This window comes from Primulina huaijiensis, chromosome 17 (assembly GCF_012295235.1).
Source record: "Primulina huaijiensis isolate GDHJ02 chromosome 17, ASM1229523v2, whole genome shotgun sequence".
NCBI classification, from domain to species: Eukaryota; Viridiplantae; Streptophyta; class Magnoliopsida; order Lamiales; family Gesneriaceae; genus Primulina; species Primulina huaijiensis.
The window spans coordinates 16,941,786-16,964,809 of record NC_133322.1 but is presented as its reverse complement, the minus strand read 5'-3'; the positions used below and the strand labels follow the sequence as shown (position 1 = coordinate 16,964,809).

General features: G+C 30.1%; 3 protein-coding genes across 6 annotated transcripts in view; 2 read left to right on the top strand and 1 right to left on the bottom strand.

Annotated features, from left to right (window-relative positions):
- LOC140963267 (uncharacterized) overlaps positions 1-4,906 on the top strand; it is an 11,538-nt gene extending 6,632 nt beyond the window's left edge. Inside the window, exons 2-4 of the mRNA XM_073422555.1 lie at positions 3,202-3,538; positions 3,621-4,355; positions 4,453-4,906. Of these exons, the coding sequence (XP_073278656.1) occupies positions 3,624-4,355; positions 4,453-4,548 (828 nt within the window). The 5' untranslated portion in view covers positions 3,202-3,538; positions 3,621-3,623 and the 3' untranslated portion in view covers positions 4,549-4,906. The remainder of the gene's footprint in view (positions 1-3,201; positions 3,539-3,620; positions 4,356-4,452) is intronic.
- A 4,599-nt stretch (positions 4,907-9,505) lies between these two features.
- On the top strand, positions 9,506-12,326 carry LOC140962459 (uncharacterized). Of its 4 annotated transcripts, none has more exons than XM_073421379.1 (4): positions 9,506-9,592; positions 10,534-11,153; positions 11,245-11,988; positions 12,073-12,324. In XM_073421379.1, exons 2-4 carry the CDS (start codon positions 10,536-10,538, stop codon positions 12,166-12,168), a joined length of 1,458 nt encoding a protein of 485 aa, XP_073277480.1. In that variant the 5' UTR covers positions 9,506-9,592; positions 10,534-10,535; the 3' UTR covers positions 12,169-12,324. The 4 variants fall into 4 exon arrangements, with proteins under 4 accessions (XP_073277480.1, XP_073277479.1, XP_073277478.1 ...); XM_073421378.1 differs by lacking the exon at positions 9,506-9,592 and adding an exon at positions 9,762-9,880 and having other exon boundaries at positions 12,073-12,325; XM_073421377.1 differs by lacking the exon at positions 9,506-9,592 and adding an exon at positions 9,992-10,366 and having other exon boundaries at positions 12,073-12,326.
- Positions 12,327-19,089: 6,763 nt separating this feature from the next.
- On the bottom strand, positions 19,090-22,173 carry LOC140963506 (uncharacterized). The gene is made up of 5 exons (XM_073422855.1): positions 21,843-22,173; positions 20,802-21,067; positions 20,507-20,718; positions 20,037-20,304; positions 19,090-19,619 (listed from the first exon to the last, which is right to left on the bottom strand). Exons 1-5 carry the CDS (start codon positions 21,934-21,936, stop codon positions 19,314-19,316), a joined length of 1,146 nt encoding a protein of 381 aa, XP_073278956.1. The 5' UTR covers positions 21,937-22,173; the 3' UTR covers positions 19,090-19,313.
- Positions 22,174-23,024: the final 851 nt, after the last annotated feature.

Genomic DNA, 23,024 nt, shown 5'->3' with positions numbered 1-23,024 from the left:
TAAGAAAAAGAAACGTAATGCTCCTTATAAGAAAAACAAACCCAATATTAGGAAAACTCTAACGGATATTTAAAGGCTCACAAAGCCCGATAAATCAAAACATTTTTGTTTCTACTGTAAGAAGGATAAAACATTGGAAATTATCTAAACCAGAAATATTCTAAAAATAGCTAGACTTCATAGAATATGTTGATATTCCGATAAACAATGTCCAAACGATTCCAACAACAAACAAAAGAAAATAAAATCGTCTAAATCAAAAATACTTATGACACGCCATGCTTTGAGCATACTGATCAAGGCCTCTCTTACATCCAGTAGTGCCTTGACTGATGATCTTAAACCATTCTTAACAAGACAACCCCAGCAAAAGAAATGATGCATTCAACTGATAGCTGAAGATTTTATTTTCCTTTAATTTCTCCTTTCTCCCTTCAAGAAACTCTTATTTTGTTTAGGAAAAACCCATAAATCAATTTTTTTAAAGGTTGCAAGCACCCTGAATCTGTTGAAGAAATTTCTGTTTAATTTCGTGTTAAGGTTTTCTATCGCATTCTATTACATGGTGATCGAAATGACAATCGAATTAGATTCTTAAATCACTTAAAGAATAAATGAACTGCTCAATCTTAACAGAACTAACTTTCAATATAATTGAAACAAAATTATGCAAAATAATCATAATTTATGATAATATTCTATTAGCTCATATTTAGATAGAATAAATTAAATGAGTTCTCATGATAAATGAATAAAGTAATAACTGAAATTATTAACCTTTTAATTTTTTTGAATGGATTAAGTTTTTATTTATTATTTATTACTTTTTAATTTTAATTTTATTTTTCCATAACGGTTATAATATTCTTATAGTTATTCATTAATTGATATTAATATTCATTGCACATGGAAAACTTAAAAAATAGTAATGTAATGAATGCACATGAATAATTTTATTATTCAAATAAACTCATAAAATAATTGTTAAATAAAATTTTATAATTTTTGTAGTTATCATCATAAATATTTCAAATATAACGATTAATATAAAATTTGAAAAAAAGACATAAAAACAATAAATTAAATATATTTAAACAAAATGATCAGGATTTGAATATACAAATAAGACGATTTTGTTTATAAAATTGAATATTAGGAGAATTTATTAAGTTTTTGAATTTCATATTTATTATTATAATATTTTAACCATTTATATTATATTTTATAAAAAATTTAAATTTATAATATAATATTTATTCTAAGTATTTTGGTATATATGATCAAGAAACCCTATTTGAAAAAAAGCAAAAAAATATCAATTTAACTTCAAACCCATAAAATAGGATTTCTCAATAACAAATGAAATCATAATCCATTAACATTAGTTGAAGTTCAGATTACGTAACGCAAAAGAACTCAAGAAATTGGCATAAAATTTATGCACAATTTATTTTTAATAAAAGAATTGTTTTTTAGTATTTGTAAACAAATTCATCATCATTTTACACCTAACATTCATTATTATTGTTTATTTTTGTTTGCATTAGAAGCGAAATCAAAAAGAATAAGAAGAAATGAGACTATCTTTTTTAGTTAGAGACTAAGAGATTTTGTTCTAACAATCCATAGTTAAACTCAAGAAGTTTTGTAGTTTGTCGTTTCATCAAAATATATAGCTAATGGTAATAGTGCAACATTAATATTTTAAATCGTACGGTAACTCAAACGTCACATTTCAATGGTTCTCTCATTAAAAACAATTATTGCACTACAACAATATCCATTTTAATAATTTCACTCGTTTCAATATATGAAAATCAAATATGTAACCTTGAATCTAATATCAATTATATGATCAAACAATTATCGTTTTACAAAAAAGATCAATCGGTAATAATCATGCAACTCAATCTTTTTAAATGTACAGTAGTCCAAACACTATATTTCGATAATTCTAATAGAGACAATTATTGTACTCTAACAAGAGCCTAAAAAAATTCAGTGTTCATGATTTTTTCTATAGTTAAATTTTCATCATTCCTCAAAGAAGAAATTAGATTAGCTATATGAATTTTGAGTATCTCAAAATGGGAAGTTACTCATGGGACTACGAAGGGACAATGTTCTAAAAAGCGTTATGCGGACGGTCACCCACCGCAAGACACTTAGACGCTTCGACAGCTGCTTAGGTGGTTTTTTTTTTCGTTTTAGCCAAAAATATATAATTCTTTTTGTTCATCATAATATTTCTCCAATAATTCATCTTTATCGAATACAATATCAAAATTCATTATATATTCTTCATCTTTATCCGATACAAATTGATGGACAAATATGTTAAATAATCTTTTTATAAGTAGATTTTTGGTGGCCTAGGCGGCGATTAGGAGGCCTAGACCTTCGATTAACATAATAACACCCAAAAACATCAACTGTTTAAAATCGAGGCGGTGGCAGTCATCTAACACCTAGGCGACGCTTTTCAGAACACTGCAGATGGATAAGCATACAATTATAAGCAAATTGACAAAACCTAATAAATCAATCGAATTACTAAATTTTTTTTGATCAAACTGCGCCGATTGAATTTATTATTATTATTTTTATTGAAAACCAAAACAAAAAATTAAACCATATCAACAACTGGACCGAAATAGACTAAAATTGAAAAGTAATGTCTAAAACAAAAATGTAAGAACTTAATTGGATCAAAGCAAAATTGGACAAGGGAAGGAAAAAATAATCATTTTCCCTATTTTTAATCGAAGATTAATAGATTCTCTTGACATCAATTTGAACCTAGGCCTCATAGGGAACGGGGACGATAGGACTGAAGAGGAAAGGACACTTACAGATGAAGGTGGAAAGTCGGAATTGATCATGGAATTTTTACATTGGACCATTTTTTGTACGCGTTGTTGGACTGTAGTAGGTTTATGCAATCGAGCTAGTGATATCAATATTTTTTATTTCTTCATTCCTTCAACTACGAACATGGCTGCAACCGAGGAAGTTCGGTTCTCTTTGAAAGTCATCACAATCAAAGAAAGCTACAAAGTTTTATATGCCCAAGTAGATAGCGATTTTGCTGACGTTTTATTGAGTTTCCTGACATTACCAGTCGGAAAAATTGTGCGACTCTTGATCAAGCACTACGGAACAAAGCACCGATTCTTGGAAGTTTGAATTCCTTGTATGCAGGTTTACAAGATTTGGATAGCAGCCATTTCTGGACCGAGGCGGGTAAATTTATGCTGCTCAATCCAAGAAATTCATCTGGGATTCAATGTAGCAGACTGAAACTCCAGATTGATGATATTCCTCCCATCCAGTGCTTTGAATGCTGTAACGGGACTTGTGTGAGCATGTACAATAAAGTGAAATGCCCGTGTCCAAATTCGACGGGGACTATGATCAGGAGAGATTTAGAAATTGAACCCAAAGTGGAGACAGGTTTCGTTAGTGCGCCGAAAGCTTCCTTTCTTTTGAACAAACAAATGTACTCGAGGAAAGAACTCTTACCGTTGGGTTGAAAGAGGTAAATATCTTTTACATTTGACTGGCTAATTTCTCCAATGTATTCGGTTCATCATTCTATGATCTTGTGTTTTGTTTTTCAGATAATGGAACTGCTCAAAGGATCATTAGTTTCAAAAACTCCATTAACAGATATAATTCTTTGTCTTAGTACCGAGGCCGTCACTTCTAACAAAAGAAAGAGGTTATCTGCGGCTGCTATATATGAAACAGACGCTTTATGTCGTGCCCTGAATAGTCAGAAGGTAAGGCCAGATTCCAAGAAGATTAATATAAAAGCCTTTGTGCAAAAATCAACTAATAGGATTCTGTTAGCTGAAACCCGGCAAGACTTGGTCGATTTTCTTTTCAGTTTTCTTACCATTCCCTTAGGAAGGGTTCAGTTTCTTTTGGGCGGTAACACTTGTGTTGGGAGCATAAGTAATTTATACAGGAGCATATCTAATTTAGAAATAGGAGAGCATATGAAGTCTAGGGAGGCAATCGTTAGATTGCTCCAACCCCAACTTCCTCCGTACTGTATGTCCTCCTACCAGATTTTCTCTCTTGACCAAGAAAGCTCTCCTGAATTATATCGGTTATGTAACAGTAATAGTGCCAAATTATTTGTGTCGACTCCCATAGGTATTTGTCGTAAACTGAAAATGATCGACCCGAAAGGCCAAGACTGCTTTGTTAAAGGACCCACAACGTTTATTGTGACGGATGATTTGGTAGTGTCAACTCCATCTTCAACCTCCATCATTTCCATTCTTAACAAGATGGAAATTCCTCTATCTGATGTCGAGGAACGGGAGCTTGATATTGGTATGGAAGAGGTAAGGTTCTAGCTTTTAAACAGGCTCTTTTTTCGGAAAGATTTATTGCTCTCAGAACTGTACATTATCTATGATGGGATATATTTTGTTGTTCGAGGCTTTGAGCATACTGAAGGCCTCTCTTACATCAACTGGTGCCTTAACTGATGGTCTTAAACCATTCTTAAAGAGACAGCCAAAGCAAAAGAAATGACGCAGTCATTATCCCATCTCTATGCTGCTACACTAGTGTCGCGCCGCAATGTTTTCATATTTCGCTTAAATTTGGTTTGTTACGAAGGATACTTTGTATTGAGACTTTTCTGTGCATTTTCCGACTAAATGATCAATGAATGAAGCCATTCATGCCTACTAGCAGCATCATGCCTCGAATTGTTTTCTCCACAAAGCTAGCATAATTATCTGTGAAAATTCTACTAAAAGCTGAATATTTTACTTTGCCTCTAATTTCCCATTTCTCACTTTAAGATGACTCTTGATTCATAACAAACTTCGAGTCAGGGCAAATTCGTACCTGCTCCAACGTCAAAAGCATGAACACTTTCCATGATCTTAGAAGACCTAAGTTGGGTATAAATCCTTTGTAGAAGGTCACCAAGTTAGCGTATTATCTGTTTGTTTTTTATGCAGAATCACCTATCATTCTTTATTAGACCTAGCTCAAAATCTATTGAGTTAGAACATATATTTGATCATAACCTGGTAACTTAGCAGGATTTACGATCACATTGCGAGGAATATATTTGGTCGAAGTCTATTAGATATAATACATTAGTATAATACAATATGTTCTTGATTCGCAATTCTCTCATTCTTCGATTTGTGCTTGTTCGATGCTTTTCCCTCACTCGATTGCCTCATGATCCATGGCAACCTCTACCTCTGCGGCGTGGAATTTACCTCTCTGATATGTCGTTGATGATCCAACATACCTATATTGTTGGAGTACATTTTTCTCGCACTCAAGACACAACGAAAGTTTAAAAAATTTAGTTTTGACATTCAAAATGTTTCTTAGGTGTCGTATGACTTAAAACAATCATAGGGTGTTTAGCTTTATTTACCTTTGCATATTTAACGCTGGACATCAAAATAGTACGGGATTAGCGAAGTTGGTCCTTCTTGTAAACTCCTAAGAACGGATCTTCATCCTTCTTCGATCGTCAATATGGTCCACAATCAGATACTGAATTCCTCGTATAGATCGCATTAGAGATCTAAAAGAAATTTGCATTGAGATTGGAACTCCGGAATTTCGAAATTCCAGTGGCGATGCGTCGAAGACACGGTGGAGGGAAGTGGCCGAAATTTTTCTCCAAAAAATATTTGGTGGCCAATTTGTGTGAGGAGAGAGTGATAAAATTTGGGTGGACAAAATTTTGTGTGCAGGTGAATTCGTTGATCAGGAGACTGGAGGCACCGAAGACTGAGTAGGCAGGGCTGGATGTGCGCACGCTAACCCGAGGACCGTATTTATTCCGCACATCATGTTTTTGAGATAAGAGTGTTTTGGATATTTTCAAACTATGTATTTTTTTTTTTTTGTTATTGATTGATAGGAGTTTTGAGAGTTATTTCAACTACAGCGATTTTCAATATTGAGTTTCCCTTATTTTAAAAATGGGTGATTTACCTTAGTAATTGTATGTATGCTTGTACTGGTTATCTTTGAAAAATATCTACCATATTGATTATAAGTAATAATGGGCATATGAAAGGAGATGAGTCAGATTGAATAAAAATAAATTATTAATAAATATTAAGGTTATATAAAACTTCTTTCTCTCATTTAGAATAAAGATATTTTCAAACTCTTTATGTGTCAATAGAGATACATGATTGAGAGAAATGTTTGTATGTAAGTTATTTCAAACACTGTTTTTAAGCTATTTAGTCAATTTTTTATATATGCTGCTAAATAAATATTACTAAAAATATGCTTCATTTGATCATTTTGTGTTCTTGCAATGATATGAGTTTTTTTAACATAACATTACATGTTTTGGTGTTATATATCGTTTGTATTGATCATGTCGTGTTTGGATTTCCTTATGTGATTTGTTTGTTCACCGAAAGAAAATATAAAGCATAAACATATATCCCACAAAAATGATTATTTTTAATTTTTTTCCTTGAGATATTTTGTTAATTCTTAAACACATAATGCATGTTTTCAATTTACTTAGATTACTTAGTTTGAAATATTAAAAATGATGAAATGTTTCTTCGTTTTTAGCTTATATCTCAGAATATAAAGAGATAATATTTTTTTATTTATTGGGACAAATGTATTTCCAAACTTCTGTCTATAAATCAGTATTCAAAATTTTTACAACATTATTATATTCTTTATTCAAAATTTTTTATTTAAATTGATTGAAGGTATTTGAAATTGAGTTTTTATGTGTTTGATAATATTATTTTTGTAGTATTATTTATTGTGAAATTAATAGGTGAACTAAAAAAATTTGTGGATCTATGATTCTTCTGGTGGATGACAAACATGGATAAATTGTTAAAAGAGATAATATCAAGTAGATTTTTGGCATACGATTTTGTTCTAATTAAATGATTATTCATGATTCTAAATTTTAATTGTATCACAAGTTAACGTATGTTTTGTCGTTGCCAGATATATTTTGTCAATGGTCTAATATTTTTCTTTGATTTAAGGAAAATTGTGTGACTTCGTATTATATTTTTATTTCTTAAGGTTTTATTAAATGATTTTTCATGATGATTTTGAGGCACCATTTTTTCCTTCGTATGTTTTTTTAAAAGTAAAATATTTATGAAACCATGACGTTAATAAGCCGCCTTCTCTTTATTTGAAAAATAATATTGAAAAATTTATAAAATTTTTGAATAATATGAGTTAGTATTTAATTTGAGAGTGATTTATGTTTTTTGTTGTTCGTATATACTTCAATTTCTTTGTTATTGTACTAAATAAATTATTTTTGAACTTTGAGTTATCATTTTTTTATGGAGTTTGTTTGTGTCATGATTTTTTAAATTCATTTTGTTTAGTATTGTTGGCGGCAATTGATTTTTTCTGATATTCTATTATTTTTCTTGTTTATATGAAAATATGTACGAGAGTACACCAATCAAAGCCACATATTTTGGGTCTTATGTTTTACGAAGAGGGTAATATATAATTTCTGTGAATTATATAATTTATTGGTTCTTCATACATGTAGTTAAGAAATGAATCAAATTTTGAACAAAAAATTTATGACAAACATAGCAGATGAAAAAAACATGTTAAAAAAATAATGTTACGTATTACTAAGTTCCTATTTCTGTATGATATAATTCAAACACATTTTTTTAGATATTTGAAATTAGGTCTAGCTAAGTGACATAAAACATATACATATATATATGAAGGTGTATTTAAAGCAAAATATTAAGATCAAGAATGATTCATATTTAAATTTCAACGCAGCACAATGAAGGAGAAATTTGAAAATTGTATGTGTAAACTTTTAAGGGTTATATAGTGATTATGTTGCTACTTCATGGTTTGCAACATATTGATGCCATATAAAATATCAATATTTCTCAAAGAATAAACAAAAAGAAAAAAAATTTCATTCAGAAAAAGAAATACATGAAAAAAAATTGTGTATAATTTTCATTCTATTTTTAATGGTATAAGAACAATTCTAAAGCTTTGTGGAGACAATAGATCAATTTAGTGCATTTTTAGTAAATTGGGACATTGAGCCGGTTGTACTTTATTTCTTCCAATATTATCTCGATAGATTTCGAGGTGGCTAAGAGTTTGTTTTTGTCTATTTTTTTTAGTTAAAGTAGCTAACAAACTAATTCATCATATATATGATGGTAACATAGAGAAACTACTCGCTAAATAAATTCACTTAGCCGAATAGTGAAATTCAAATTGAATTATACAATATTTCATCAAATTAATTTTGTCTATTATAAGATGGTCATGAAATCTAAACAGTTGTATTATTAGATGAGATATTGAATAAGACAAATACTTTGATATATATATATATTTGAATGATATCTCATATATATCTTAATTACGTTATCCGTGTCCTTCTCAAGATTTTTAAAATACAATAATTAATTTTGTATGTCGTTCCAGAAATATAAAATATTATAAAACAAAATGTAAACTCGATAGAATAAAATTTGTTTTGTTTATGAGATTGAAACTATATCATCCCCATGATATGATGCACGCAATCATTGTTTCAAATCTTCTAAAAAATGACGAAGGAAATGACTTTCCTGAATTGCGTCAAATTAAACGATGACACAGTTCTAAGATATAGTCATTTGAAAAGATTTTCAAGTTTTTTTTCTCACACTGATTGAGAAATAATTGTTAAAAATTTATTAAACTTATAGCTATATGTTGATAATATTGATACTAAATATATAAAAATAATATTACAAATATCACGATGTTTGAAGAAATTACAACACCATTTATTGGTTATGTTGTTGAAGAATATATAGGTTATACATACTTTTAGTCACAAGTAGAAACCAATCACGACTAAAAACAACATTTATTCTTATGAGTTATAGTTGATGATTGTCAAAAACTGAAAAGTCATTCAACAATAAAATAAATATTTGGAAAATAAGATTACTGGATAAAAACAATGTAGAAAAACTGAAAAAACGTCCTAATAGAGAAGTAAACTACGAGCATATCAGATCTCAGTAATAGATGTTAAAGACGATCATATATTTGCTGAGTATATCAAAATGGTTATATGTATATTATAACAAACTACGACAAATAGTTGTTAGTTATCAAAATCAACCAATAAGTATATTGAAAAGTTTGTCATGAAGATAAGATAACTTCTGAGATTCATATACCGTCTATGGTCATAATTTTTGATTTTGTGGTTTAGTTTGTTTCAATTAATAAATGCTATTAGCCATATTTTAATTCATTTAAATATTATCAAAATTTCGTACTTATATTTCCAGCAATTTAGTTGCTCACGTGCAACGTACGTGCATTTTTCTAGTATATTTGTAAATATTTAGATGTGCAAAATTATGTTTTGATAAAACTATATCTTGATAATTTAATCGTGAAAAGGTTGTCATATTTTAAAATTCAAAATATCTTATCATGATAAACCATGATCTAAATTTGAACATACTCGACGACGGTACGAGTTTTCCATAAATCGAAAACTCTCAAACAACTGGTTCTTGACATTCAATGGTTTGAGGTAACATTCTTAAAATTCGTGCAACATTTAATTTTTTTGTTTTTTTTTTTAAACGCTGATATAAAATTTAATATTTCTACTCTCTATTTTGTTTACGAAATTCAAATTTGTATATACTTGGTGTGGAAGTAAGTTGATTCTTGTAGTTGTGCGCTAAATCTTTGTACTTTTAAAATATTGATTGATTCAAGTGAAGGAGATGAATACATAGTTGAGATAATAGTGATTCATGGGTGTTGGATATGATTATGACTTCGGCTTTTTGCGGTTTAGTTTGGATATTTTGTGGTGGGATTTTTTTAAAATGTCTCTTGATCATATTATTCTCATTTTGTTTGTTGATTTGAATGAGAATTTGGTCAAATTTTTCATGGGAAAAATAAATTTAATTCATATGATCTCCGCTTGCAATTTGTGCGACCTGCAGATGTTTTCTGGTTATTCCGCCCTTAATTTACACTTCAAATAATTTACAGTTTGGATCGTTCGTAGTGCCGATTTTGAAGTTTAGGTTGATCACATTTGTTGAATATTAATGAAATTTTTTTTTGCCAAATTCTGTCATTATTTAGTCAACTTCAAGCAGATCCCCAATGCAAAGAAGATGGGGGATAAACTACTTTTCTCGGAAGTTGTATGAATTTTTTGTTCAAGATTAATAATTTTTTTGCCAAATTCTGTCATTTGAATCTGGAATTCTTGCGGGCAGTATGGCCGAGGAGTTTTTGACAAATAAAATGTTAAATGACACTTGCAAATGGTGGAAAGTCTATGGTATATTAATACATAGGAATTTCATTGGATCATTTTTTGGTGTTGTTGGACTGTTGGTTATGAAACCCAGTAAAATTTAATGACAGCAGATATATATCATTTTAATAATGATTCATGTAAGTTATTGTCATTGATCTTAGTCCCCTGTTTCTTGATTTCAACGGCAGGCATGGCTGCAGCAGAGGAGGTTCAATTCACTTTAAGAGTCATGATGATCAAAGAAAGCAACAAAGTTTTATATGCTGAAATAGATAGCGATTTCGCTGATGTTCTACTGAGTTTCCTAACATTACCACTGGGAACTATAGTGCGACTCCTCGTCAAACACTATGGAAAGAATGCGCCAATTTTTGGAAGTTTGAACTCTTTGTATGCGGGTTTACTGAACATGGATGATAGACATTTCTGGACATTGGAGGGTCTACTGATGCTGGCCTATCCAAGAAATTCATCCGAAATGGAGTGTAGTAGACTAAAACTCCTGATTGATGATACACCCCCCACCCGGTACTTTATGTGTAGCAACATGATGTGTGTGAGCATGTACTATAACATGAATTGCCGTTGTTCAAATTCAGGAAATATGATGAACAGGAATGATGTAGCAGTTGGATCCCAATGTGGAGTCAAAAGTGTCTTTACAGTGCCAACTGCATTGTTTATTTTAACTGATGATATGCAGATTCTGACTAACTCACCAGCGTCAGTTTTACGAATTTTGAAACTAAATGCTATTAAAGACACAAATGCACTCGAGGAAAGAACTCTGATCGTTGGCCGGAATGAGGTAAATCCTTGTTACATTGACTAGCAAGTATTTCTCCCACGTCATCGCTCCTCTCTTAAATATGCATTTTTTTCGTGTATGTGTCTCTCAGATAATGGAACTGCTCAAGGGATCCTTAGTTTCCAAAACTCCAATAACAGATATCATTCTCCCTATGAGTTCTGCGGATGATAGTGATACTCTCCGTGAAACGAGAAAGTTCTTTGCATCTGCTAAATGTGAATCAGATGCTTTACCTCAGACTCAAACCAGTCAAAACATAAGTTCAGATTCTAAGAAGATTACTGTGAAAGCCTTCGTGCAAAAATCAACTAATAGGATTCTGTTTGCTCAAACTCGGCATGACTTCATTGATTTTATTTTGAGTTTGCTCACCATTCCCTTAGGACAGGTTCAGTTTCTGTTAGGCAGTAGCACTCATCTTGGGAGCATAAGTAATCTATACAGGAGCATATCTGATTCAGAAAACGTAGAGTATATGAAGTCTAGGGACACAATAGCTAAACTACTGGAACCCCAAATTGCTCCTTACTATCTTTCCAAATACCAGATTTTCTCTCTTAGCCAACAAAAGCTTCCTGTATTCCACAGGACGCTTGTACATAATGAAATCGAATTATGTGAGTGTAGTCACTCTGAGTTATGCACTAGTAAAATAACGACATTCGACCCAAAAGGCCAGGACAGCTATGTTAAAGGCCCCATGCTGTTTATCGTGACTAATGATTTGGAAGTGTGCACTGCAGCTTCAAAATCCATCATCTCCATTCTTGACCAGATGAGAATTCCTGTATTTGATGTCGAGGAGCAGGAGCTTGACATTGGTATGGAGGAGGTAAGAATAAGATTTTATCCTTGAAAAACAGTCTTCTTTACTAGCATAAAGTTCCATATCTAACAGGATTCCTTTTTTTAATAGGCCCTAAGCATATTGAAGGCCACTCTTACCTCAACATCTGCATTAACAAATGGGCTCCAACCATTCTTAAAGAGTCGGCCAAAGCAACAGACATAACGACCGCGTTATCCTATCTTCGTAATCCCGCTACAATGTTTTTTTTTATTTTATTTTGAATGCTCATTTCCAAATATGTAGGATGAGAAAAAAACAAATGTACTGAACTATGACCTTTCAACACAATTTGTTTAAGTTATTTCATGACATTCAACTTTCCATCCTCAAGATGGTTCAACGAAGTTCGATTGATTCCCAAAACTCTGATGTTATCAATTTAATATCAAACCGATTTGGAATCGACATTCAATAATACTTGTTGGTTTTGTAGAATCACATCGCTTGAAGATGAAGACTTGTAAGCATTTTGTACTAGGGAATTCATTACTAGAATATCAGAATTACTCAAATGGGAAATTATGGAAGCATTATGCGTCGATTAAATTTAAATTTGGGAAATAAACCAAAAAAAAAAAGAAGATGTTTTGATACAAAATCCTACCCGTTGCTTATCCAAACAAGAATCTCTGTATGTGATTCTGCCTTGACCCGTTGTCTATAATTGAAAATATCCAAGTACGTATCTTGGACTGTTCGGTCACAAGAGCTCTCAAATTTGAGGGTGAATTCAATCAAAACGATCTTCTAAAATGGCAAATACTACTCTCGTCTCGATTATATATATGCTGCATCTTTTTTTTTTTTTTTTTTTGTCTCAAACTTGTACTATATTTAGTAATAATTTTTCTATTCTTCTAGTAATATACCTCTATTAATTATGTCTTGAAAAGAATGCAACAATTTTTTAAAATGATTAAATAGATATAAAATATGAAGTTTGTGTAGAATTTACTTTGTGATGATTTTTTTTTTAACCTGTGTGAAAAAAGTAAATCTATATAATTGAGATCGATGAAATATATGATATGTATAATCATATATGACGATACAAGCCAAACCTAATTATAATGAACTCAAAATAAGCTCTAAACATTTTTTAAATGACCAACTTAGTTTAATTATAAAAATAAACTAAGGAGCCTACTAATACCTAATTGAACCTGTTAACAATCAATTAAGGCATAGTTTGGTACACATGATAGGATAAACATATGATATATAATATAAGGATAAGTGAAGGATATNAATAAAAATATTTATTTGATGAGGCGGTGAAATGAGAGAACGATATTGTTTAACATTTTTATATATTGAGGGCAATTAAGCCATTTATGGTATTTTTTATCATTAGATTAAAATTATCACATGTCATAAAATGGATACATTATCCTTGTATAAAACTATTTATCACGGGCCAATGTTATTATCATGGGTTTTCTAAAAAGGTACCAAACATGGGATAAGGAGGATTATTTATCAATCCCTCTCTTATCTCGTGTACCAAACTATACCTAAATGAATAATAATACAATTTGGATTTGAAAGCATACATCAAGTTTTGTATTATGTTTGGAGTTTAAGCTTTTGAGTCGGAAGATATTTTTGACGTGAAATTGCAAATTGTTGTGAATTAGCTCTAATAAAATTATCGAGTGAAGATTTTTGACGAATTGTCCAAATCAGTTTTTATTCAAGATTAATAACTTGAGCCTGGAAATCTTTTGGACAGTATGACTTAGGAGTTAGTGTGACTATAAAAGGTGAAATGGCATTTGCAAATGGTGGAAAACCAGTAAAAATTATCAAGGTTGTTGCTATGAGCTTAGTCCACATGACTTTCTTGATTTCAACTGAAGTCATGGCTGCAACAGAGGAAATAATCAAATAACGAACAATGATCGACCCGAAAGGCGAACTCAGTTTTGTTAAACGACCCACACTGTTTACTGTCACTGATGATTTGGTACTAGTGGTGGACACTGCAGCTTCAACATCCATCGTCTCGTTCTTAACAAGATGAGAATTCCTGTATTTGATACCGAAGAAACATTGGTTTGGAATAGGTAAGAATAAGATTTTGGGCTTTAAACATTCTTCTTTGCTTGCATAAAGTTCCATGTCTAATAGGATTCCTTTCTTATGTAGGCGTTAAGCATAATCAAATCCATTTTCCGCCCCATTTATTTTGGCTTTTGATCGTATGATGTAAAAGTATATAATTTCCAGTGGAAGATCAAATTCCAGTGGGGGAAAGTTGAATCAAATCTTCAGGACTATGCCCTTTCACAGAATGGTAGAATAATTGGTTTGCTGAACTGAAAAAGATAATTTTTTAAAAATAAATCGGTTATGATTTCTTCTTCTAATTTTTTTTGCCATGCATGAAAAGGTAAAAAAATTCCCTTTCATCATGAAAAGATAATAATAATAAAAAATTTTGGTTTGCTGAATTAGCAAGATTTTATTATAGATGATCATATATAATCATCTATAACAAAAAAACAAAGATTTCTTATATATATATGTCAGAAATATATATACTAGAAATAATGCACGTACGTTGCGCGTAACAACATGTGTTGGAGTAATTAGAATTCGAAATGAAATTAGTTAACTCAACAAAAGATAATGATGATAATATTGTAAATTTTGACAATCCGTGTTAATCACGCATATGTAACTAATTTGAAAAAAAAACATATTTGTTTAATTTTAAAAAAAGATTTGGACTACTCAAAATTTTCTCATATATTTTTTATCATACCGTTTTCTTTTGTTATCTTTCATATTCTCTCAAAATATATATATTATTATAATATTCAATTATTACAATTTTTTGGGCAGTCAATGATCTGCAATTTTTTTATTTACAATGTTGTTGGCTATTATTCTCTTTCCTGTAAACCGACAATAATTGCTACCAGATGTTTCTATTTTCCTATTTACCTTTAATTTATTAGACATTTATACTTGATAACATATAAATTGCATAATATTATAACAATCTATCATCACATAAAAATTATTGNATTTTGAATAATAAATATAACTTTATAGTATAATATATTTAATTTGAAAACTGAATTCATTATATGAAAAAACACACTTCTTCCGTTTCAATTTTTGTGTAAAACAAAAGAGTTAATATTTTTTCTCTTTTATCTTTTTTATCTCACTGTAAAAAGTTATAAAAACAAAAAAATATTCATGTCTATAAAATTATTTTTATTTATTGTTTTTCTTGTTTATAAATTTGGTTATATGTAAACATATACTCTACTTCGTTGTCTTAATCGACATATATCTTCAATATATAATTTGTGTACATTAAAGATAAATAATTTCATTTTGTAGTTTTTTATTACCTGGACTTAGGCTGATATATTAATATGTGATATACATAGATATAAGAATTTTCAAATTCAATTTATTCACAATAATTTTTCATAACAAAGACCAACTCAAAATACTGAAATTTCGTTTCCTAATGATTTTAAATATGATATAAAAATAATATGTGGAATTTTTTTTTGACCTTTTATTTGCAAAATACACCGATAAATGTATGTAAGTACACTATTTCATTGTGGCGATTATAACTTTATTTAAATATCTCATTTCTCACTCAATGATTAAACTTTGTTTATTTCTTATTTTGATGATCGACAAATCCAATATTTCATTTCAATGTTTTTGTTAATAATACTTACATGAGTTTTATTGTGTATTTCTTTCAATTCGAAAAGAATCAATTATAATTCAATCTACAACAATATTTGAAAAATGAAGAATGCTTCTACATTTAAAAATCAAGTAACATGTAAGGTACCAATTCAAAACTAAAAGTTAATGTAACTTGCTTCATCTAGTTTTACAATCGAATAACATAGGACCGAGCGTTTGTCGCTTTTCCAAAAGTTATAGTTAATGGCAACGATAAAAAGTCAAATCTTTTAAATTATACAGTAGCTCAAACACCGACCCAGCAGAGACAATTATTGTACTCAACAATCTATCTCCTAATAATTGCACCAATTGCAATCAATGGGAATCAAACTCGTGACATTAGCTCTAATACCAATTGTAGTATCTAAAAATTATAGATGATTGTAAAAATGCAACTCAAATATTTTAAATAGTAAAGCAGCTCAAGCGCAACATTTCAATTGTTCTACCCAACAAAATCAATTATTGCACCCAACAAATATATTTATGCAAATGACATTTTACTTTATCATACGAATCTATAAGACATTTNGAACGAACACATTCTACTCATTATTAAATTCTACTATTTAATTTTAATAGATTTAACATGTTTATCCAACAAAAAATTTTGAGAGAATTGTCTATACAATTCAATGAAAAAGTTGAAGTGCACCAATTTCTGATTCTGAACAACGATTACATTATTATTACGTTACAATGATAAATAAATTATTATTTTTAGTTATCATCATATTCTTTATATCAATAAACATATGTTAAATTTAATATTGATATTAGATAATCAAAGCGTTAATTCTAACATTCCTTTTTTTTTTAATTGTTGTCAATACATTATTTTTTCTATCTTCAAATATATTAATCTATTTATTGTTGTGTAAAACGTATAATAATTATTTGGTTAATTGATCATATTTAATATTAGGTTCTTAGAAAAAATTCTAAGATATATTTAAATACCAATATATGGTGGAATTAAATTTGATATCAAGAGAAAAATTAAGAAAATGTAAAACACTACAATGCATGAACTTTTACTTTGTGCATTGACAAAACATAAGGTGGGTTAACTACTTATAACAATTGAGATACTTATATATATAAATATATATATGAAAATATGAATTTCATTCAGCTTAGCTCATTATAATATTTTTATTAACTCACTTTGTCTTTCATGTTTACTTCACTAACTTTGCAGTGTGTGAGTCAACCAGTATAACTCATTCAAATATTAGCTTTTGATTTTTTTAGTAAATAATGGCCTACACTCTCTCCAACTTCAATCTTTAAAAGTCGATATTAGTAATTTATAGTTAATAGAGAATTATTTAGTTTTTATTTTCTGTCTTTTGTTTAATTATGTAATTTCTTATGTCCTACCTAATTTATTTTTAGTATTTTTATTGAATTTTTATAAACAAGATTAGAAATATTGCACGCATACAATATACATATAAAACTAATATATTTTAAATATTAATATTGAAGTGTCAAATAAATGTATTAAATAATTATTTAAGAAATTTTTAGGAAAAAATATACATCATAATTCAAATGTAAAGATTAACATACTAATAAATAATTGTGATGAATATCTTACAAAACAAATGGTATCAGTCCAAAAAGATCAAATATGATTATTGTAAATGAATTTTAATTAATTAATTAGAAATTTTCAGCATGTGTGCTGAATTAATTAGTATGTTTTCAATATAGTATGTTGATAATTGTTTTTTCGTATGAATTAGTGATTGAGTCCTTATGAACATTTTACAAAAAAAATCGAGTCTTTAGTTATAGTAACGATGTCTTTATGTTTTAAAATATTAAATAAAATAAATTATCATGATAAAAAACTAATCAGGAAATTCAAGAATATGTGGTTACTCAATTAGTTTGATTGGCACACTCTTTAGTTTGCTGCTTTAATAGATGTTAAATCCACAATTACCGAGTTTGACAAAAAATCTTGTAGAATAAAACACAATTTCAATAAATTACTTGATTGTATTTGTAATAAAATTTTGTATATTTCGTATATGTTTGATTTATTTCATTTATAATGTTTAAATTTTATATATTATGATATAAGAATTGTTATGTATTTTTTAACATCGATAAAATCATTAAAAATTTATTGATTTATATTTTAATTCCCGCTACCACATAATTTTGGTTTCGCCCCATACTTTGTCAATTTGTTTGCTTGAATTTATTGTTTCTCATTTTGTCAAGACCCATATATGTCAAACATGAAAGTGAATATTAATTTAAAGATATGATAATATTTATATTTTGTAATAAATGTGTTTACCTCTCACGATACTGATAAAAATAACTTAGAAATAATATGTTGACGAACAATATTGTCAGGAATCCAAAAACACAATTCAAATGTCCACTTTGAAACTCAATTTTCAGTGACTACCAAAATATCTCAACAACTCACATCACAATTTTAAAATCAAGACGATATTCTCTCATTTATATAAGGAATTCATGATTGAAAATCGATAATATTAGATATATAGATATTTAATATAAACCAGTGTGGGCTCATTTAGGCCTACTTTTAAATGGGCTGACTAAATTTCAACTCAACCCACTTAAATTGTATGGTGGTGTGGGCCAAACCGACGAACCCAACCCAAATTGACGGTTCTAATCACAATGATCTTTTATTGTGTTTTATTCAAAAAATTTATAAAGATAAACCGCAAAAAATGTTGGTTGCAAAAAACTTTTATTTAAACAAATACAGACACAAGTAAATAGATTTAAAAATTAGAAACTTTTTTTTTAATAAAAAAAGTATATCACAATAAATTTTTTGACCATATTTTATTAAATTAATTTTTGAATATAAACATTTGCAAAAAAAAATAAAATTAAACGCTTAAGTTATAACCAACGTCACAAAAAAAATTAATGAGGACATGAAACAAAATAATAAGACACCAAAGAAAATTCATTATTCAACAATGGACTATCTCCAAACTTTAATCATTTTAATTTACATGATAAAAAGATAAATAAAAAAATCTAAATCATTGGATTAAAAACAACATATTATAATATGAATACTAAAAAAAACCAAATACTAATTTAAGTAACGAAAAGATAAATAAAAAATATCTAAATTATTGGATAAAAAATAACATATTATAATGTGCATAGGCATAAAAAAATTTAAATACTAATAACCACGCATATTCAAAACATAAATAAAGAGGAAAAATAGATATATTTAAAACAAACAATTAATAAGCAGATAAATAGAAATTCACATATAAAGTAAGATATTTATATATAATTATTATAAATATATAATAGATATACACATAAAAAATATTGGCTCCAGCAATTTTTTGAAATTTTAAGGACAACGTCGTTTTACAGCATTGCCTGTCTCACATTCAAACTCAAATGGAAAAGTACATGTTCTATAACACCATACAATAATATAGTCAAAATAACACGGAACAAAACAGAACAGGAAGCTCCAGCAAGGATTCGATCAGCTTGCGAATATTCTGAATCCGATGTACAGCGAAAACATGTAATGATCAACCAACCTATGAGGGGTCTTTCCTTGTTCCCAACAGTGTTTGAATGATTGAATCTGACATTCCATCTGCATATGGAAACATATGACCAGCACCAGATAACTCATGATACTTTATCCACGGCAGTTGATTGGAAATATAACGCTGCACTTTAACGGGGACAAGTTTATCCTCACCCCCCTGCCACAAGTGGACAGAACCTTCACTTTCAGGGAATGGATTCTTCAAATCTGTGGGATCAAATTCCCAATTCCCATAGCCAATTATCAAATCACGAAAAGCAGACTCGAACTCTCCTTGTTGTCTTGGCAGCGCCTGATCATACCAAAAGAGCAAAATTCACATTCAGACACTATTTTATGAGAAACAAATTGCGGGTGGTACTGGTGGGACTAAGGGTCATCCACTATTTACAGAGCTACAGCCAATGATAAAATGATGAAACTCATATATTTTAAACGGTGAAAGATTCCAACTCATTACATTTCAATCTTGCGTGTGGCAGTTGTTGCCAACCAACCGGATTCACTGGAAATAGTCAACACTTAACAGTTGTGGCTCTAAAAGTTTGTTCAAAAAATGGACCATGGAAGATGAATGATAAAAGAAATGAGATTAGCAGGAAGATTAACTGCGAGAGGTAAAAATCTCAGTTAAGAAGTTCAGAGATTTCTCCAATTTTATAGCATAGAATGTGTGTGTGTAGATTTTATAGAGTATACAACCAAGTACCTCAAACTCCTTTCTAATGGAATGAATTTTAGGCCCAAGTTCTATGTCTTGGTTAGACAAAACACTTGTACTGTAAGCGATAACACTCGAAAAAGGAAACAATTTTTGGGTGTTCCACCAGTAGGTAAGCCATGGCATATAGTGAGCAACACGAAGGGCCCATTGATCCTGTGGAAGTTGCTGATAATATACTTCCTTTGATATGTTTGAAGGAATACCAGGCCACCAATGATTCACTGCTGGTGCTAAAAGAACTGCTCCAGCCAACCTGTTTGGCATTACAGACAACATTATTACTTATTCTGGTTCAGAAGATACCATAATTACAAGAAACTATATCAATTACTTAACTGGATAAGAAATAAATAATTCATGGAGAAGAGTGGAATTCATTGATGAATTTAAACAAGACATCCTTCTAATTAATCTCACAAAAAACAAATCCAAAACCCAATTTGGAATATATATACCTGTGAGGGATATACTTGAGGCATGCCCACACAATCTGCCCACCCATTGAAAACCCGATAACATAAAACTTGGAACCTAATCCCAACTGGTCAGCAAGCTCCTCAATGTCAAACGCTAAGGACTTCACTGTTTGTGAGGGGTGAGGATCACTTTCTCCATAACCAGGTCTATCAAATGAAACGATGTAGATTCCTTGACTTTCAACAACATCCTAAGAATGAGACCAAAAAAAAAAGTTAGTCCAGATAATCTAATACCATGCCTAAACAGTTGATACATGAAGGACGTCATTACTGGGGACAGGGATGCAGTTATAGCAGCAGCATCATGTCTACAACTATTGATCCCGTGGATAAAAACTATCTTATGCTTTGCACTCTCCTTTGGAACACCATACTCTTTGTAAGCCAAATATCTCCCATCATTAAGTGTAATTCTTGATGCTGTAACTGGAGGCCCATCCGCGGAACCACATATCTTCGGCAAAGGAGGTCGTGTGGCCTGGTACGCCCATGCGAAAATCCCCATAAAGCAAACCAGCAAGATTTTCTTGAACATCCCTGAAAATTTATAGTTTTGAATATACACAGTCAGCACTACGCCACTACCAGGTTCAAATTGAGAGAGGAAGCCGCACAAATTGCAATACTCATGAACTGAACAGTTCTATCAATGCATTCTAAAGCCAAAATTACACACATTTAGTTGAAAACAACAAATAAGCACCAAGAACCATAGTTAATCAGTCGGAATGCTCAAGAGCAACTGAAGTTCTCTTGTCCATGAGTTAGAAAAAGAAAATTCCGAAATTAATTATGATTGTTTAGATTGAATCATTCAAAATCTGGGATTTCGAAATTATTATCATTGTTAATTAAGTTAAATAGAGAAAATTCAAATCCAATGTATAATTGCACTATTCATGATCGATTTCAAATGCATTTAAAGATTTGAAATACATTCTGATTATTATATATATAATTATAATGTAAATAAGTAACGAGAAGAATTTGAATTTCTTTTCCAAATATCTAATCAATAAAAATATATTTAATCTATAAATTTCAAATTCATTCATCTAATCACAACCTACATGTATTACAATCAGATTACAACAAATTCCAAGGCCTTCATTCCAAAGTATAAATACAACAATCTCCAATTTTTAATTTTCAAAATCAAGATCAGAAATTTCAACCATTATCTACTACCTGAAGCTCAATTATATTTAGCCCGCTCTACAGTTCAGATAAAAACTAGCAACACAACCTAACTCGGCAATAAATCGAAAATTTCTAACAATACAAACTAAAAGAAAAATCATGAAAATCCCACCTGGAAAAATCGAAGAACTCGTTTTTGGCTTCAGTTTCCGGGTGTGTGCCCTTGCAGAGGCTGCTGAAATCTTCCGGGTCGTTCCAGCCGCCATTGTTTCTTAGCTTTTCTTTATCTATTTGTGCACTGCACTTCCAGCAGTCAATTCCTCTCTTGCCGATGAAACCCACAAAACAGATCACTTAGAACCAAAGATTCATTGATTCACACGCATTGATGTGCATCTGGACGCCGAGAAAAGAGAGATTTGGAATCGGACGCATAAATCTGGCAACTCTCGACAATTTGGACTTTTGGAGTGTTGTTCCACTTTTTCTTCTTCTTTCGTTATTTTTTAAAGGGGAGTAGTTTTTTATTAAGAAAATATTAAAAAAATGAAACTTCATAAAATAAAACAAACAAATCATATTTTATATTTCATATTCGATGNATATTTGCACCATTTAAAATAAATCAACCAACCTATTATTTAAAAATCCAACACGAATGCAAAACATAAAATCGTAAATCGTCGAACTAAACCTAAAACTAGCATTTTTCAAAATAGCATAACCATCTCAAATCATTTCCAAAACCACTCATAAGCATCAAAAGTCACAAAATCTTTAAAGTACTCATAAATCATAATAGTGCGGAAATACTAACAATGGTCATCGAGTCATGTGCACCATCAGTCCAGCCAGTTCAACCATCAAGTCCTCCATTATCATCAGAATTAGTTTCACCTGCATCATTCATACCTAGCAAGTCTAGTGACTCGGCAAACCTTAACCGTTATAACAAGTAATACATATACATTCACATGCAACAGAGAAAAATACTTTTAATAAAATAGCTTTAACATGAACGTGCATAACTTAAAACATTTTCTTTCATTATTTCCTTTCCTTTCATCATATAATTTTCCTTCCATCATATACATATACATTTATTTTTATTGAATTCGAATAATTAATTGTGACTTTCGTATCAGCTGTGGTTGATTGATCAATCTTACGTATTACCATGGTACCATGTGCTGGGGACATCAGCGACACTCTCACCCGTGAACTGAGCCTTGACCTTACATATCATCATATCCTTTCGTTTTTGTGTTCGTATTAGTCACAATCAAATCACCTCCTTCAAAACTTTTTATCATGTCCATCAATTATAAAATTCATGCATAGATATCATTTTTCT